Consider the following 19,275-nt stretch of genomic DNA (forward strand, 5'->3'; position numbering starts at 1 on the left):
CAGTGGCTGTGCACTAATGTGATGACAGTGCAATGTTACATCATACCAAGTTTTTGTGTTAGTGACATATGCCCCAAAATGAGGAACAACTTTCCACTGTAATGACATTAAAAATGTTACATCACACAAAGTCTTTGTGACAGAGACACATGCCTCCAGATTGCAGAACTACTTTTCACTGTAATGACGTTAAAAATGTTACATCACACAAAGTCTTTGTGACAGAGACACATGCCTCCAGACTGCAGAACTACTTTTCACTGTAATGACATTAAAAATGTTACATCACACAAAGTCTTTGTGACAGAGACACATGCCTCCAGACTGCAGAACTACTTTTCACTGTAATGACATTAAAAATGTTACATCACACAAAGTCTTTGTGACAGAGACACATGCCTCCAGACTGCAGAACTACTTTTCACTGCGTTGACATTGGAATGCTACATCATAAAAGGTCTTCATGACAGTGACACATTCCTCCAAAAAAAAGAGGAACTACTTTGCAAGATAAATACCTCTTTATCTCCATAGATTGTGTGGAACGATGAAATGGGTTCATGTTTGAATGCAGACTATTGCACTAAGAATCTGGACTTAACTGAGAGATGGCCTCCAAAAACGATGTTTTTTCAAGGCAGGTTTTTACTGTCCAAAGTTGGTTAAACTGTAATACAAATACCATATATAGTCATTATAAGTCAGGTCCAACTGCAAATTGCACAGACCCAAATCAGCCATCATATAATATGCCAGCAGATCTGGGTCTCTGCAGTTTATTAGACGCAATTAGTAGAACAAACAACACAGAACATGATCTTCTGGTAGAATATGTGATGGCAAACCAGTTTCTAATTATGTCTGTAATAATAAAAATGCATAAATACACCATGTGTAGGTATAAACAAAAAATAAAGCAACAATGCAGTTTCCATCACAACAAGAACAGAAATTCTGCAATATGTATAAAGAAATGTATGTAAATCTTGCAATGATACCTGGAACACATAGTGTACAGTTTGTAGACCCTTGTGACCTGGCCTCATGACCAGCAAAGCATGGGAGACATCCACCACTTCCATTAACACTGAAACAGACGTAAGACAGTATTTAAATTACTGACCTTGGATGAGACTGATACCACATTATATTTTATGGACCTGGCCAAAGTTCTATGAAGTGAAACTAAGGTAAAAATGAATTTTGGTTTTTTAAGGGGATCAGGATGGGGAAAAAGCACAGTTGTAGGAAATATACAAAGACAATACATATTTCTCATTGTGGACATGAAATAGGCAACAAAAATAACCCCTAACTGAACCAACACAATACAGAAAAACCCCAAATTAAATCAAACTTTGGTTGTAGTTTTGATGGAAAACAAATATACCATGTCTTAACAAGTCAGCAAGATATTGGGTTAAACCAGTGTTACTAGTAGATATTTGCAAACTGATTTTAATGACAAAACCTGGTGGCATGAATCAACAAGTGTCTCTCAAAGAGACAAATACCAAAAAGAATTTAGAGCAATTCAAGATAAGACCATTTCTTCCTTTTAATTGTTGTAGTAATGGCCATATTGGATTCTAGATTGGCACAATTTTCATTAATGAACAAGAAGACATTATCAGAAATCTTTTGGCAAAACCCCTATGTCAGTAGTGTGAGTAGTGGCAGGATTTTCAAGACATCCATCATGACATAGCGAATGTATGATTAACACTGTTTTCAATTAAGAAAAAATTAGGTATCACAAGAAGTCTATTGGTGAAAATTCCATATTGATATGGCCATCAATTTGGGTCATGTAGAGCTAACACTATTTTCAAGAAAACCACCAAGATGGCTACAATGAAGGTCAGTTTGCATTATTTTCATTTTCACTGCCGCAGTGACCCCACCCACAAGGGAACTGTTGATACCCTCAATGGCAACCCATTCACCGTAAGAACTCTTCCGCTAAAAACCCCATGTCAAAATGACTTTCCATTTAAGAGGAGAAGCTATAACAATTTTCTCAAGCTGGCCACCATGTCAATCTGACTAATATTATAAAGACGCTTGCTATGGTGGCCACAGTGGACATCAGATTAGCATATTGTCAATTTAGAACCAACAAGATATCATTACGAAGTCTTCTAATGACAGCCCCTATTTTGATATGATCACCCATTTAGGAAGGGAAGTGATAACAAGACGTTCAAGACAGCTAATGTGGTAGCAATACTGGAAGTCAGATTAAAACCATTTTCGTTTAGGACCAAGCAGACCATTTAGGACCAAACAGACCATTTAGGACCAAGCAGACCATTTAGGACCAAGCAGACATAGTAAGAAGTCTTCTGATGAAAACCCGATGTAAATATGACGTTTTGTTCAGGAAGATGGCCACTGTAGTGGTATACAGGATGTTCAAGCAGTACCATTTCTTTAGGACAAACTAGGCCATGGGATAAATGTGTGTGTAAAGTTTCATGGCAATCCTTCAAGTAGTTTCTGAGGTGTAGCATTACCAAACTTGTGCTAACAGATGAACAGATGATGGATGACAGACTATCCCATAATTCTCTTGGTCTATGACAACTAGAGCTAACAGTATTTCTCTTACATATATTACAGTATTTCTCTTATGTATATTACAGTATTTCTCTTACGTATATTACAGTATTTCTCTTACGTATATTACAGTATTTCTCTTACGTATATTACAGTATTTCTCCTAAAAGCCCAGCAGGCCAGCCTTTGAAACCTTTTGAAATGAGAGGGGAGGGTTGTCATCATAAAAAGTGCTTTTAAGTAAAACTTTGCAAAAACAAAGTTGACAATGTATGGTATGGTCTTCTAATCAAGTATGGGTTAATCATGGGAGATTAACAATAAGCAGAGAAAGGGCTTGTAATTAAGCATAAATATATCATGAAAGATAAATGCTGGGAATGGGGATATAATCTAGCATGGATTCATCAACACAGGTAAATGCTGGGAATGAGGATATAATTAAGCATGGATTCATCAACATAGGTAAAAGCTGGGAATGAGGATATATTAAGCATGGATTTATCAACATAGGTATAATAATATAATATAATTAAGCATGGATTCATCAACATAGGTAAATGTTGGGAATGAGGATATAATTAAACATGGATTCATCAACATAGGTAAATGCTGGGAATGAGGATATAATCAAGCACAAATTCAATATCATAGATAAATCCTGGGAATGAGGATGTAATCAAACGTGGATTTATCATCACAGAATAATAACAGGAATGGGGATATAATCAAGCATGGATTCATCATCATAGATAATTGCTGGGAATGAGGATACAATCAACCATGGATTTATTGTGGGAAATTTATGATAAACAAGCAATGGGCATAACATCAAGCATGGATTAATCATGGGAGATTTATTATAAGTAAAGAATGGGCTTATAAACAAGCATCAGTTTATCATTGGTGAAACATAATCAGCAGGTACAATTACTTAAGTAATAAACTTTTAAAATGATATTTGGTACCTGAAAATTCATTCATTAAAAGACGTCAATGTTACATATATGTGTGTGTGTTTGTGTTTGTGGGTGGGTGGGTGGGTGTACTTATGTACTCGGGGTCAAACGATGATATCAATAATATTCTGAAGTTTTAAAAGGATGAAGACAACCTTAGTGCATCCTACAGAATAGGTTCAATGTTGTTGTTCTAGGGTTTAATGCCATTTTTCAGCACAAGATAGGCTATATATGGCAGCCAGTATAACTGGTGGAAGAACCCTGGAAAACCCAGGGAAGAACCACCAACCCACGAGAAGCTACTGGCAGGCTTTCCCACGTACCCATGCTAGCTGAGCCTGAATAGGTTCAAACTGGTGGGGATAAAAGTTAACATTACTGAAATCATGTCAGTAGTTCTATTTTAGAAAATTACCAAAGAGAGCCGAATTTGCACTTCACAATAAGCAGGACTTACTTTATATAAGTCCCTATTTGACACGGATGACACTGGGTCCCATTGACATCTGGCTGGTATGTCCCTTCTGGGCACTGTTCACACTCCAATGCCCCTGTCATATTTGAGTACTGTCCTGCAATGAAACATAAATTTGCCCTTACCAACAGTTTCTAAACATAAATTGATAATGTCACCATTTATAATAAAGTTATTACATGAAGTTCACCATCCAAAATAAAGTTATTACATAAAGTTCACTATCCATAAAAAAAGTTATTATATCCAGTTCACCATCCAAAATAAAGTTATTACATGAAGTTCACCATCCAAAATAAAGTTATTACATAAAAATCACCATCTATAATAAAGTTATTACATAAAGTTCACTATCCATAATGAAGTTATTATATCCAGTTCACCATCCAAAATAAAGTTATTACATAAAGTTCACTATCCATAATAAAGTTATTATATCCAGTTCACCATCCAAAATAAATAAAGTTATTACATAAAATTCACCATCCAAAATAAAGTTATTACATAAAAATCACCATCTATAATAAAGTTATTACATAAAGTTCACTATCCATAATAAAGTTATTATATCCAGTTCACCATCCAAAATAAATAAAGTTATTACATAAAATTCACCATCCAAAAAAAAGTTATTACATAAAAATCACCATCTATAATAAAGTTATTACATAAAGTTCACTATCCATAATAAAGTTATTATATCCAGTTCACCATCCAAAATAAAGTTATTACATAAAGTTCATCATCCAAAATAAAGTTATTACATAAGTTCACCATCTATAATAAAGTTATTACATAAAGTTCACCATCTTTAATAAAGTTATTTCATAAAGTTCACCATCTTTAATAAAGTTACTACATAAAATTCACCATCTTAATAAAGTTATTACATAAAGTTCACCATCTTTAATAAAACTATTACATAAAGTTCATCATGAGGTATAAAAGAATTCAAACCCTTTACATCCAGAAAATATTCACATCTGAACAAAGATCTTCTATAGCAAGTGGGTTAAAATGTAATTCATGTATAGAAAATACTCTTGGCTTTGAGGGTTCATGTAATAATAATTTAAACAGGATGAAAGGGATAGTAATACTATAATAATAATAATTCTTTCTTTAAGAAGGGTAGCTCTGTTAGAATACAGATGTATCTAGTCTCCTCTGAGGCTCTCTGCTACTTTATAAGAGTCTACAAGCAGGAATCTTACTAACAAAATGAATAGGATAAGTATAGTCACAACATTTAAAAAAGAAATGATCAGATGATACGACTTAACATTACTTTGGAAATTAATTGTAAGCGTATATCAATATTCCTCTAAATACATACAATCATAATTATAATTGTTTTCGGTCTTTTCTCTTTATCTCTCAACAGTTAAATTAAAAAAATTAATAAATATTAAAATAATTACTTTGATAAGCATTTTCTGTTGAAATGATTCAGTATTGTTCTAAGTGATAGAAGTCGCCAAATGACACCATGAGAGATAACCACTATGACAAATCATTTCCTCTCAGGATTTGAATTTGGGTTATGTCACTTTACATAACTTGACTTGCCTTTCAATGTTGGCATGCCAGATGAGATTAAGAGAAATACATTCAGTTTTTAGCAACAGAAAGTAGACAATATGCCATATCCTTTGATGACTGATGAAACCAATGCAAGCCAAAAAGTCAGCATCCCAAACTAAAGGCATCATTGTAATATGATCCTCACTTGGAATTTACAAAGGTAATAACAGGAGTTTTTGCTTTGAATGAGACATTTTAACAAAACTGTATCTACTGTTTGTTTTTTCTCCAATATTTTATGTATTTCTTACATCCAGATTTTAAATATACTTTGCAGATATATTTTAAATCATACCAACCATGGAAAAATGAAACAAAATTCACAGGAGACCATGCTTGAAATAAGCATACAGTAGCTTTTTCCTGGTGAAGCATGGAAAAAATTATGCTGAACAAATTGGAGGTAAAAGGATGCAGAGTGAACTATTTTCAACATTTTGCCAAGAAAGCATGTCCCAATGAGTCATTTAAATGTAGAAATGATTAAATGTAATAACAGAGGAAAATGCCACAATCTGATTGTGTAAGGATGGATAATATGTGTTAAAACCACATTTAAGCCCAAAAGTCACACTAACTTAAGACAAATTATGGAATGTTGTAAAATGACTTGATTAACTTTAAAATGCCTTTAACATAGGTCATTATTCAATTATTTATTTATTTCTGGCTATGTTTTTTGACAAAAACATTTTAAGGCTACAAAGCAATTCTGTCTATCATACTGACATCATAAAACCTTCTATAAACTGATTGCATATTTATGAGTATTCTTGCAACTTAATTGTAAAGTCTACAGCTAGATGTGTCCAAGCAACGGTTCTGTGAAATCTTCATCTATCACTAGCAGTTACAAACTTGAAATATATTCTTCTGTTGTATTTTACGAACATATGCAAATCTTTGTGACAATTCTGACAGATGAAAGTATTCTCTGATACTTTACACGAATATCTGCTATCATTATAATTATTATTATTATTATTATTATTATGGCCCAATGCTAAAATGTAGAATTTTCATACTGGCTCTCCAAGAATTAAGATGACAACAAAAATGATTATATTGAACAAAACAAAGAAAAGAAATGCAGAGCTGAGCAAATCCCATAGCCTGACAACCAGATGATGTGAAATTCTTGACTGGGTTAGCTAAAACATTGTTTAAAAGATTTGTCTTCATAAAGATTTTCAATGTGAAAGAGAGTACATTACTGTCTCATTCTCAGTTAGCATGTAAAAATAATATCTCTCCAAAAAATCAGCTGCTTACACAATTAATTAAAAAACTTGGGTAAATGTTAGTACTTGTGCATGGAAAACATCAGCAAGCTAATCAACTGCCACCTGCACTAAAGAGACCACCTGCCAACTGGACTTTAGAGTTCCTTGACCTAGCAGTGTCAGACACCCAGTACTACAGTGTATTTTCAGTTAAAATTAACCTCATTCAAGATCTCATCACTATAAAATTGCATGCCACATTTGACTGAAATCCTGCTGTGCAAAAACTAGAGGATAACAGATAAACAGGGGTCATAACTCCTGCAGATAACAATGTGGAATGCTGAAAATCAATCTATTAAAGGACTCAACAATATAAATATGTGTGACATATCTGGCTGAAATCCAAGCAATCTTTCTAAAGTTAAGTGGTGGAAACCAAAATCGGGACATTGGACAATCTGGGGCCATAACTCATGAAAATGAGATCATGGAGTATTGAAAATCATATTCATTAAAGAGCTCATGAATCTGAAGCCACATGCCAAGCCTGGTTGAGATCCGGATCTTCTATATCAGAATATCCTCACTGGTTTCCTAAGTTATGACAGCTGCAAGCAATATTACACATGAAGACATTAAGTTAATTGCCACAGGTTGTACCTCTATCCAGAACTGAGGTGACAAGATCAAACCCATTAAAGGCACATGCCAGTCAATAAGGCAATATGCACAGCAAACTGCATCAGAATATGTTCAACAGTTCCTCATCTATGATGATTACAAACATCTACTGCAGCAGACAAAACTGACAGAAAAAGGGAAATAACTCAATAAATATGAACCTGGAAAGATGAAACCTCACAGATACAGGTAACAGGCAATTCACCTATCAAAAAATGGCATCCAATTATGCATAATGTCTGCAGAATTAGTACTAACAAGACAATCTGAACAGATGAAAAGATGGCTGGAAAAGGTGCTTAGTATAAAGTTTCCACAAAATGATGTGGGGCCCTAATTATTGTATGTTTAATAGTGCAAGACACTAGATTATAACAATGGTAAATCTCATTAGATATAATAAGTATTCTGATATGTTAACTGCACTGAATTCCACACCATACTGAAGATGATTTGAATTTGACAATGGAATACATTTTTGGAACAAATTAGGATCACACCCACTGCCTCACAATTCCCGCCCTTCCATGCTTGTTTTTTGAAGCAAAAACACTAAGAGTCATCTGCCCACAAGGTGGAAGTCGAATAAGATGGATGTCCCCATGTACAGAGCAACTGGTGCCTAAATTCCATATATACAGTACTTCAGTTATTACCCAAGTAGATATGCATTCTCTGTCATGTATTAAAATGTAACTACAGGGAGTCTGAGAGAGTGTACCTACATTATGACTGGGTAAGTACAATCAAAAACACACATTTTACTTCTGGACTTGAATTCTTCCTTAAATACATTACCTGATAATAATATATTAGGAGAATAGGCAAGATGTGGAGGGAATTACATACCCTTAAACTTTAAAAGGCCATATCTCTGGCCCCTGATATATGTTGTTGTTGTTGTAGGTTTAACGCCATTTTTCAGCACACGATAGGCTATACATGGTGGCCAGTATTAATGGTGGAGGAAGAACCTGGGAAAACCCTGATAAGAACTACCGACTCACGAGAAGCTACTGGCAAGCTTTCTCACGTACCCACATTAGCCGAATCCGAGACTCGAACCCACGCAGACAGAGGTGAGATGGCAGTGATACATAACAGAGAGTGCTTTAGACCACTCAGCCCTCTGGGGCCCCCCTGATATATGTGAAGCAGCTTCAAATCTTTTGAGAGATAGTGGCTTAGAGATTGAATATGGATATGCCTATATATCCCCCACCCCTTCAAATGATGTGCCAGCAGATCTGAGTATGCAGTTTGTTGGTACTAATTATTAGAACAAACAAAATAGACCCTAATTTCCATGCAATGGCATATGAACAATCTCTGCTGCTTGCAGTTAGACCTGACTTTTAAGCAAGTCTGTAAGGAACAAAACCCAGACTAAGTTGGTCATGTTCTTTGACTGCTAATCTGTAGCCACATTTTGGTTGAAAATATGGTTTCAAAATCTCAATGTAATTCTCTCCAGATCCTATCCTTGTATTGTTTGAGGAAATAAAGCAGTAAGTATTACCTTTGCTGCAGGACTGACAATTTACAGTTCCTGTTGTGTTGCTATAGTAACCTGCTGGGCATCTGTCACATATCTCACATTTGGTTTTACTGAAAGGAAAATTTCTATAGTATATTCCAAAATTAAGGAAACATTTTAAAACAGATATTAACATTTATTTTCATAATATTCATTCTTGAAATAAAATGACATTTTACATTCTATACACATATACGTGGGTAATATGGATTTTTTTTATGGTGTAAGGAAATTTGTGCAAATTTATCAAAGGCATGGTTTAATTTCAGCACTCTTTATTTAGGAAAATTATATGTAAAACAGACAAGGTATTTTTGAAGACTTTAGAGTAAAATTCAATAAAAATGAAAAAACAAAACAAGTTTTACTTTGTGATTTCTGGATTCTAACATATTGTTTTTCTTAAGCATGAAATGTTCTCAAGAAAGTAAAACAAAACATGTAACCCATTTTACACATACAAAACAAGAAAACTATTCACTGTATATACATGTGATCAATTCTATATGATTTGTACCCATTCTGATCAACTGACAAATACTTAAATGAACTACCATCATATTATATATATATATATATATATATATATATATATATATATATATATATATATATATATATAAGTACACATATAAGATAAGTACACTATCTTATGAATTTTAGATAGTTATACTAATAAATCAGTAGTTTATTTTGATAAATTTACCCCTAAATTTATGGAGATGCCATGGGTCTGGGAACTAATACTCGAAAAAGGATCTAAAACCATTCAGCTTGGAAAAAATTCTCAGGATTTGCAAAAGGAAAAATTACCTTCTTTTAAAGTTGTGAATTTGGAAAATTTTAATTTGAAACATTTTAAAGGTCAAGGTTCAATAAGAGCCAATTTTGGCCCATAACCAGATTTGCATAAAACTTGTATAAATAAAAGAGGTCCCACCCTCATCTCAAAATATATGTATTTAATTCTTATTTGGGATTGCTTTTAATAAAGAGAATGCACTATTAAAAAGCAGATGGTTTCCTCCTCTCTCATGGAACCTATTTTCATAGATTTCACATAGTATGGCTAACTTGCTCTTATGACGCTGACTGTCAAAAGAGATACATCTAAAATTCTGCATTTGCACACGGTATGCCTAATAGTCAATGATATTATGTAGAAATATGCATTTTTCATTTGAAACATTGTATAAATGATCAATATATTTATATGAAGTATGGATGATTACCTTAGACACCTATTTCCATTTTCATTTAAAAAGTTATGTGGGTATTTCTTTATTATAAACAAACACCCAAAAGCTGCACATCTTTTGTGCAGAAGCAAAACAGACATAACTTGCTACAGTGTATAAATCCCAAAATAGCTGTAACTTGCTACAATGTATCAATCCCAAAATAGCCATAACTTGATACAGTGTATCAATCCCAAAATAGTCATAACTTGCTAGTGTATCAATCCCAAAATAGCCATAACTTGCTACAGTGTATCAATCCCAAAATAGCCATAACTTGCTACAGTGTATCAATCCCAAAATAGCCATTACTTGCTAGTGTATCAATCCCAAAATAGCCATAACTTGCTACAGTGTATCAATCCCAAAATAGCTGTAACTTGCTACAGTGTACTAATCCCAAATGTTCAGAATGTCAGAGATCAAAGCAGTTTTAAGTATCATACTTTATTTTATTGCCTATTCCATAAAATTATTCCTTACACTGATCAATGATCACAAATTTTGACATATTTTATGATTTTATGGAAGTGAGAGAGTACATTAGCTGTACTGCATATGGCAAGCTATGCACTTGTGTTTCTGATTATATTCATTGTGAAGACAATGAGTGGACAGGCACAATGTCTCATTTTATATAATATGTGACTCCAGAATAAAGAGAAGGAAAATAAAAACCAAACAGTAAACAGATTATTACAAATGTATTTGTTCCAATGTGTATGCCACCCACTCCTTATCCCACAATTATTTCATCAACATCATTACTGTCACTTGACCAGTCTGAAGTTATCCAAAAAGCTGGCTCTCAAATGCTCTGAAAAAGTATTCTTGCTCTGATATATAAAAGTGATAGGAAACTATTATCTCCCTTGTATTAGCTGAATTATTCTTAAACCAATTATATCCATTGTATTAGTTGAATGTTTCTTAAACCTGTTATATCCATTGTATTAGTTGAATGTTTCTTAAACCTGTTATATCCCTTGTATTAGTTTAATTATTCTTAAACCTATTATCTCCCTTGTATTAGTTGACTTATTCTTAAACCTTTGATACCAACTGTATTAGTTGACTTAGTCTTGAACCAATTATCTCCCTTGTATTAATTGAATTATTCTTGAACTTATTATATCCATTGTATTAGTTGAAAAAAATTCTTACAGTAGAAAGAAACAAAAATATGCAGGCTCTAAAGAAACTCCGAAAAATCACCCCCCCCAAAAAAAAATTAAACATAAAAGCAAGCCTTAAATACAAGTACCCCAAATTTAAAGCAATGAACCAAAATAATTTTTGTTATACTGGATTCAGTGCTGATTTCATAACTTTATTGTGTGCTTCTCATTAATATTTATTTTATGATCCTGTCTGAACAAGCGCCAAATGCCAATATATTTGAAATCAAAGAAGAGTGTGTGATATGGATTTTTAACATAGCTTTAAATTGTTTTTTAGCTATATCACTACAATGTCTGCAGTGTGGCAGTTTACAGTGATGTCTAGCACTGTGGCATTATGCCGCAGACATGTTGCATCAAGTCCCGCCGAGTCATATTATCCTGACACCAGGCCGACCACTAACCTCTTAATGCTGAGCGCCTAGCAAGGCAGCTGTTGGTACCTTTTTTATAAGTCTTTGGTATGACTATGCCAGGGTTTGAACCCATGACCTGCTGCATCCGAGGCAGATGCTCTAACCACTAGGCCACTGAAGCAGTCAAAATCATAGAAGAGCAGAACATAAATTACAAGTGCAACTTGATATAATCAGGTAATATAAACATACATGGAGATTTTACATCATTCCTTTTTAACTAACCATTTTAGTCAACAATGGCATCATATCATAAGCTGCTTCATTTTCTTTTAAATTGCTGTGAACATCACACCTCAATGCACCTCATCTACATCTCTCATCCAAATATTCTAATTATCATTTAGTATCTCTCAACCAAATATTCTAATTATGATTTAGCTTCTCTCATCCAAATATTCTAATAATGATTTAGTATCTCTCATCCAAATGTTCTAATTATAATTTAGCACCTCCCATCCAAATATTCTAATTATGATCTAGTATCTCTCATCCAGATATTCTAATTATCATTTAGCATCTCTCATCAAAATATTCTAATTATGATTTAGCATCTCTCATCAAAATATTCTAATCATGATTTAGTATATCTCATCCAAATATTCTAATTATGATTTAGTATCTCATTCAAATATTCTAATTATGATTTAGTATCTCTCATCCAAATATTCTAATTATGATCTAGTATCTCTCATCCAGATATTCTAATTATCATTTAGCATCTCTCAACAAAATATTCTAATTATCATTTAGTATCTCTCATCAAAATATTCTAATCATGATTTAGTATCTCTCATCCAAATATTCTAATTATGATTTAGTATCTCATTCAAATATTCTAATTATCATTTAGTATCTCTCATCCAAATATTCTAATCATGATTTAGTATCTCTCATCCAAATATTCTAATTATAATTTAGTATCTCTCATCCAAATATTCTAATCATGATTTAGTATCTCTCATCCAAATATTCTAATTATAATTTAGTATCTCTCGTCCAAATATTCTGATTATAATTTAGCACCTCCCATCCAAATATTCTAATTATGATCTAGTATCTCTCATCCAGATATTCTAATTATCATTTAGCATCTCTCATCCAAATATTCTAATTAGGATTTAGTATCTCTCATCCAAATAGTCTAATTATCATTTAGTATCTGTCATCCAAATATTCCAATTATCATTTAGTATCTCTCATCCAAATATTCTAATTATCATTTAGTATCTCTCATCCAAATATTCTAATCACGATTTAGTATCTCTCATCCAAATATTCTAATTATCATTTAGTATCTGTCATCCAAATATTCTAATCATCATTTAGTATCTGTCATCCAAATATTCTAATTATCATTTAGTATCTCTCATCCAAATATTCTAATTATCATTTAGTATCTCTCATCCAAATTTTCTAATTATCATTTAGTATCTCTCATCCAAATATTCCAATTATCATTTAGTATCTCTCATCCAAATATTCTAAGTATGATTTAGCATCTCTCATCCAGATATTCTAATTATCATTTAGCATCTCTCATCCAAATAGTCTAATTATCATTTAGTATCTCTCATCCAGATATTCTAATTATCATTTAGTATCTCATCCAAATATTCTAATTATGATTTACCATCTCTCATCCAAATATTCTATTTATGATTTAGCATCTCTCATCCAAATAGTCTAATCATGATTTAGTATCTCTCATCCAAATATTCTAATTATCATTTAGTATCTCTCATCCAAATATTCTAATCACGATTGAGTATCTCTCATCCAAATATTCTAATTATCATTTAGTATCTGTCATCCAAATATTCTAATTGTCATTTAGTATCTGTCATCCAAATATTCTAATTATCATTTAGTATCTCTCATCCAAATATTCTAATTATCATTTAGTATCTCTCATCCAAATTTTCTAATTATCATTTAGTATCTCTCATCCAAATATTCCAATTATCATTTAGTATCTCTCATCCAAATATTCTAAGTATGATTTAGCATCTCTCATCCAAATAGTCTAATTATCATTTAGTATCTCTCATCCAGATATTCTAATTATCATTTAGTATCTCATCCAAATATTCTAATTATGATTTACCATCTCTCATCCAAATATTCTATTTATGATTTAGCATCTCTCATCCAAATAGTCTAATTATGATTTAGAATCTCTCATCCAGATATTCTAATTATCATTTAGTATCTCATCCAAATATTCTAATTATGATTTACCATCTCTCATCCAAATAGTCTAATTATGATTTAGCATCTCTCATCCAAATAGTCTAATTATGATTTAGAATCTCTCATCCAAATATTCTAATTATCATTTAGTATCTCTCATCCAAATATCCTAATCACGATTTAGTATCTCTCATCCAAATAGTCTAATTATCATTTAGTATCTCATCCAAATATTCTAATTATGATTTACCATCTCTCATCCAAATATTCTATTTATGATTTAGCATCTCTCATCCAAATAGTCTAATTATCATTTAGTATCTCTCATCCAAATATTCTAATTATGATTTGGCTAAAGAATGCCTCAAAATACAACCAGCAATAGACAAAAATATATGATCACCCATACAAACAGAAATTGGCATTTGAACATTAATTTTGTTTAAAGAAACATAAAATGGCATTTTGTGTTACTATGAAGTCAAAACCCTAAAACTGTGTAGTGACGAAAATGACAGATGGAATAAGTTTCCCAGTTTGCCTTCATTTTTCTGCTACAAACAAGAACATGAAATCTGGATGTGTGTTAGATGGTTAAAAAAAGTATCTTCTATCAAAAACTAAAATGTTCTTGAATGTGATGTTAGTTTGTGAGGTTTTTGAGGCATTCAAAGAGATGGAAATCTGGCTCAATTCAAGTTTATGACTGAACACAGGTCTAATTAATTGGGAGCATAATTAACTTTCAGTTTCACACTATCTCATTATATCATGTCTACATAGGTTATGGTTGTTATACAGTGGATATGGCATAACCATAACAAATACTCATACAAATACTTTAGTTTATTGCTAATTTGGGAGCCAACCATTATTTAACCATGTCCATTGGAAAAATTTAAAGGAAGCACAGTTTCTTTATACCTGAACTCTGCTGTCAGAGTTTATATATGGCTAACAAAGGATACATGGGAGTCAAATGTCAACTTTATATAAGGCTAACAATGGATACATGTGAGTCAAATGTTAAGTTTATATATGGCTAAACAGACAATACATGACAATCTAATGTCAAGTTTTAATCTGAGGTATACACACTTATATATGAATGCAGTAGTATTTAATGGCACTTTAGCACAAAAGATCTGAGGGCATCTTAGAACCTAACCTTGACCTCTGACCTCTGAACTTCTGTATTAGCTAACGTTGCACATCCAGATCAAGTGGTCAAAGGTCAAGAATAAGTATCCTTGGTTATAATGCAACATAGTTCTCTAGACATATGGACATCATATTCGAACATATGGGTATAAATGCACCTACTTGCAATAAGTCCCTTCAGTACAATTGTAACAGCCACTGGTGCTTCCTGTCTCATTCTGAAATGTTCCTAGCATACACGAAGTACAATTTGAAGCTCCAATGTCATCTTGGAAAGTCCCTTTGACAGAGAAAAAAAAATCCATTTATCAACATAATTTTCATTTGAATGGAACTGCTCCCAGATTTTTTCTTGTCAAATTTCTTCAGAATTAATTGAAAGGTTTTTGAAAAGTCATTCATAGGCAGTCTTATCAGTGTATGGATTAGTGTCAGTTGAAAGAAAAGTGGACTGGCATAATTTGTATTTGGGTTGATCAAACATTTTCTGGCTACTGCATAGAGAATAAAATGAAACCATGCAAAATAACTGAAACTTCAGTACATTTTAAATCCCATCACTTTTGCACATACGTGCCAAATTTGTTATGGGCCACTTTTTGAGCCATGACAATCAGCCTATAAACAATATTGGTTCACTTTGGTGAGCCAACAATCGATGATAAATGGAGGAGAAAGTAGTGTGAGATTGTCAAAACATGGCTTTCATTACATCTGTCAGCCATGAATGAAATAGGCCCATGATGTAGCAAAGGCTCATAACCTCATGGACTCTATTTTCATAAACGAACAGTCCCTCTTGGTAAGGGACAATAAGTCTCTTGATAGTTATTGTAATCCATCTTGAAATGGTGGAAACTGAAATATCAGCAGAGCCCTTAAGGAAGAGGAAGAGATGCTTCCTAAACTTTTTTCTCCCCTTATAAGCTGTCAAATAAAAACATACAGCCCTAAATGGACATAAAAGTCTATCTTGATCATCCCCAGCACAGATTTGACTCAGATGGTGGGAAATGAATAAGAAATCGAGCAACTTATGAAAGATGTTTTTTTTTTTTGTTGCAAAAACACCTGGTGGTAAAAGGAGAGAAAATGACTCATAATTTCCAGTGAACCTTAAACCTAAGACTTGCTCCATGGAAAGGGGATGAGGCTGCTCCATGGAAAGGGGACGAGACTTGCTCCATGGAAAGGGAATGAGGCTGCTCCATGGAAAGGGGATGTGACTTGCTCCATGGAAAGGGGATGAGGCTTGCTCCTTCATCTCACAGATGCTAAGGAAAGCAAGAAACAGTCTTGAGTGTAAGATTCTAGAAGCTTCAAGAATTTGAGTGTGTTGCATAGAGCTGCCCTTAATAGTGGAAACCAAGCATTGTTTCTCCTCAAAAATGAAGTGAAGAAGACTATGCTCAAAGAGGTACAGCTAGGACTGATACATTTCCTACTACATCAATCATAAACGATTCTCCACTCAGCATCATATAACTTAGGCACTGATCATCCCCTGGACTGAATGATGCACTTGGCAACTTTGCTAGAAACTTTGAAATGGAAGAGAAATCATTTGATATCAGACACACATGGAAACTTTGTTGCCTCTTCTGTAGAAGACAGTTCCTGTACTGTAACAGAAAGTTGTCTGGGGTAATTTCTTGGAAAGGTCAACCAGCAGGTTTAGAAGATTATTAAACCATGATTGTTGGGGGCTACAGGGGGGTTATCAAAATAAGCTGAGCAGAGGAGTTCCTTACTTTGTGAAGCACCTCCCTGAAGAGTGAAAAGGCACAAATGAACAGATGATCCCACATCAGGCAGAAAACAAACACTGCCCAGACCCCCTGGCTAGGGAATGGTGAAATATAAAAAGGGAGCTTGTTGTTTAGACTTGTCACAAATGAGTCCATCAATTCTGTCCCTCAGGGTTTTAGCAGGGAATCTGCTATGGATTGGTGCAAAGATCATTCTGTAAAGATTTTCTTGCCCATCCTTGACAGACTGTCCATGAAAATATTCTGTTTGCCAAGAATGTGTGTCTCTGTGATTGTTCAGTCATATTGCTACAATGTCTGCAGTGTAACACATTATAGTGATGCCTAGCACTGGGGAATCATGCTGTAGACACGTAGCATCATGTCTCACCCTATCACATTATCCTGGCACCAGGAAAACCAGTTCTAACACTAACCTCTTAATGTTGATCACCAAGCGAGACAGCTGCCAGTACCATTTTTATAAGTCCTTGGTATTACTCGGCTGGGGTTCCAACCCGCAACCTCCTGTATAAGAGGCGGTCACTCTTACCACTAGACCATGTGTGTGTGTATGTGTATGTGTGTGTGTATGTGTGTGATTTTCACTTAGCTTTAATAATTTTTCAGTCATACTGATACAATGTTTGCAGTGTAGCAGTTTACAGGGATGTCTAGCACTGGGGCATCATGCCACAGACATGTGGCATCATATCCCACCCAGTCACATTATCCTGATGCTAGGCTGACCAGTCCTAACACTAACCTCTTAATGCTGAGCACCAAGTGAGGTGACATGGGCCTTACTTATTACATACTTGATAGTGTAAGACACTGAATTATAACAGTGCTGAATCTACTTCGATATAATAGGGAATATGAATGCATATGTGCAATGATATGCTAACTGCACTGAATTCCACACCTGATAGAAGGAGATTAGAACTTGATAAGGGAATAAAGTTTTGGAATAAAATATGTATCTTCTTTAATACTTAGCCAATAATAATATATTAGAAGCACTGCCTAACAAATCCAGCCCTTCCATGCTTGTTTTTAGAAGCAGAAGCATTAAAAGTCATCTGCCCACCCAGGTGGAAGTTGGATAAGATGGATGTCCCCATGTACAGAGCAACTGGTGCCTAAATTCCATCTATATAGTACTTCAGTTATTACCCCAGTGGATATGCATTCTCTGTCATGTATTAAAATGTAACTACAGGGACTCTGATAGAGTGTGCCTATTATATATAAAAAATTTTTTTACATCAATACTTGAATTCTACCTTGAATACATTACTTGACATTAATAAATTACAAGAATTGGTAAGACGTGGAATGAGTTACACCCCGTTACTGGAAAAAATGCCAGATCTCTGGCCCCTAACACATTTGCATCATCTTCAAATCTTTTGAGTAATAGTGGCTTAGAGACAGAATATGAATATATCTGGACATGCCCCCTGCTCCCCCCTTCCTGCAAATGATGTACTAGCAGATCTGGGTATATGCAGTTCATTGGGACTAAAAACATTAGAACAAACAACATAGCTTTGTTTTGTGCATTTAATGCCTTTTTCAGCACATGGCAGGTGATATATTTGGTGGAGAAAGAATCACCAACCCCTGGGAAGCTACTGGCAAGCTTAATCATGTACCCATAATTAAACAGACCATGATCTGCAGGTGCATTATGTGATCATTTATCTGGGGTCTATGCTGCATACACTTGGACCAGGCTTTTAAGCAAATATAGATGGATCAAAAATAAATAATCTGGACTTGAATGGTCATGTTCTATGACTACTCATCTATAGTCAATTTTGGTTGAAAATATGAATTCAAAATCCACATGTAGTTCTCTCCAAATCTTATACAAGGAATACTGGTATTGTTTGAGGAAAATAAAGAAATAAGTATTACCTTTGCTGCAGGACTGACAATTCACAGTTCCTGTTGTGTTGCTATAGTAACCTGCTGGGCATCTATCACATATCTCACATTTGGTTTTACTGAAAGGGAAATTTTGACAGCATACTCCAGACTCAAGGAAGCATTTCTAAGCAAATATTAACATTTGTTTTCATTATGATCCTTCTTGAAAAAAAAATGACAGTTTATGTTCCATACAGATTGATATATTTTAAGGGGGTTGGTTCTTAGTGTGATTTTATTTCAGCACTGTTTATTTAGGAAAACTGAAGAATTCTATGTAAAACAAAGTAGTTACTAAGATGAGGTAATTTTTACAAATGTATTTTCTTTATATTATTCTTCAATAAAAATTTGGAAAACAGCAATTTTTAATTTGTGA

General features: G+C 33.7%; 1 protein-coding gene across 2 annotated transcripts in view; it reads right to left on the reverse strand.

The window, feature by feature from the left end:
* LOC149795764 (uncharacterized) overlaps window positions 1-19,275 on the reverse strand; it is a 67,599-nt gene that overhangs the window by 24,129 nt on the left and 24,195 nt on the right. For both annotated transcript variants that reach the window (XM_089965675.1, XM_089965674.1), the window contains exons 8-12: window positions 18,885-18,973; window positions 15,376-15,493; window positions 9,007-9,095; window positions 3,979-4,093; window positions 999-1,087 (exon numbers count right to left, since the gene is read on the reverse strand). In XM_089965675.1, the coding sequence (XP_089821801.1) occupies window positions 999-1,087; window positions 3,979-4,093; window positions 9,007-9,095; window positions 15,376-15,493; window positions 18,885-18,973 (500 nt within the window). The remainder of the gene's footprint in view (window positions 1-998; window positions 1,088-3,978; window positions 4,094-9,006; window positions 9,096-15,375; window positions 15,494-18,884; window positions 18,974-19,275) is intronic.

Source organism: Sinohyriopsis cumingii, chromosome 7 (assembly GCF_028554795.1).
Source record: "Sinohyriopsis cumingii isolate HCF-2022 chromosome 7, ASM2855479v2, whole genome shotgun sequence".
In the NCBI taxonomy this organism is placed as follows: Eukaryota; Metazoa; Mollusca; class Bivalvia; order Unionida; family Unionidae; genus Sinohyriopsis; species Sinohyriopsis cumingii.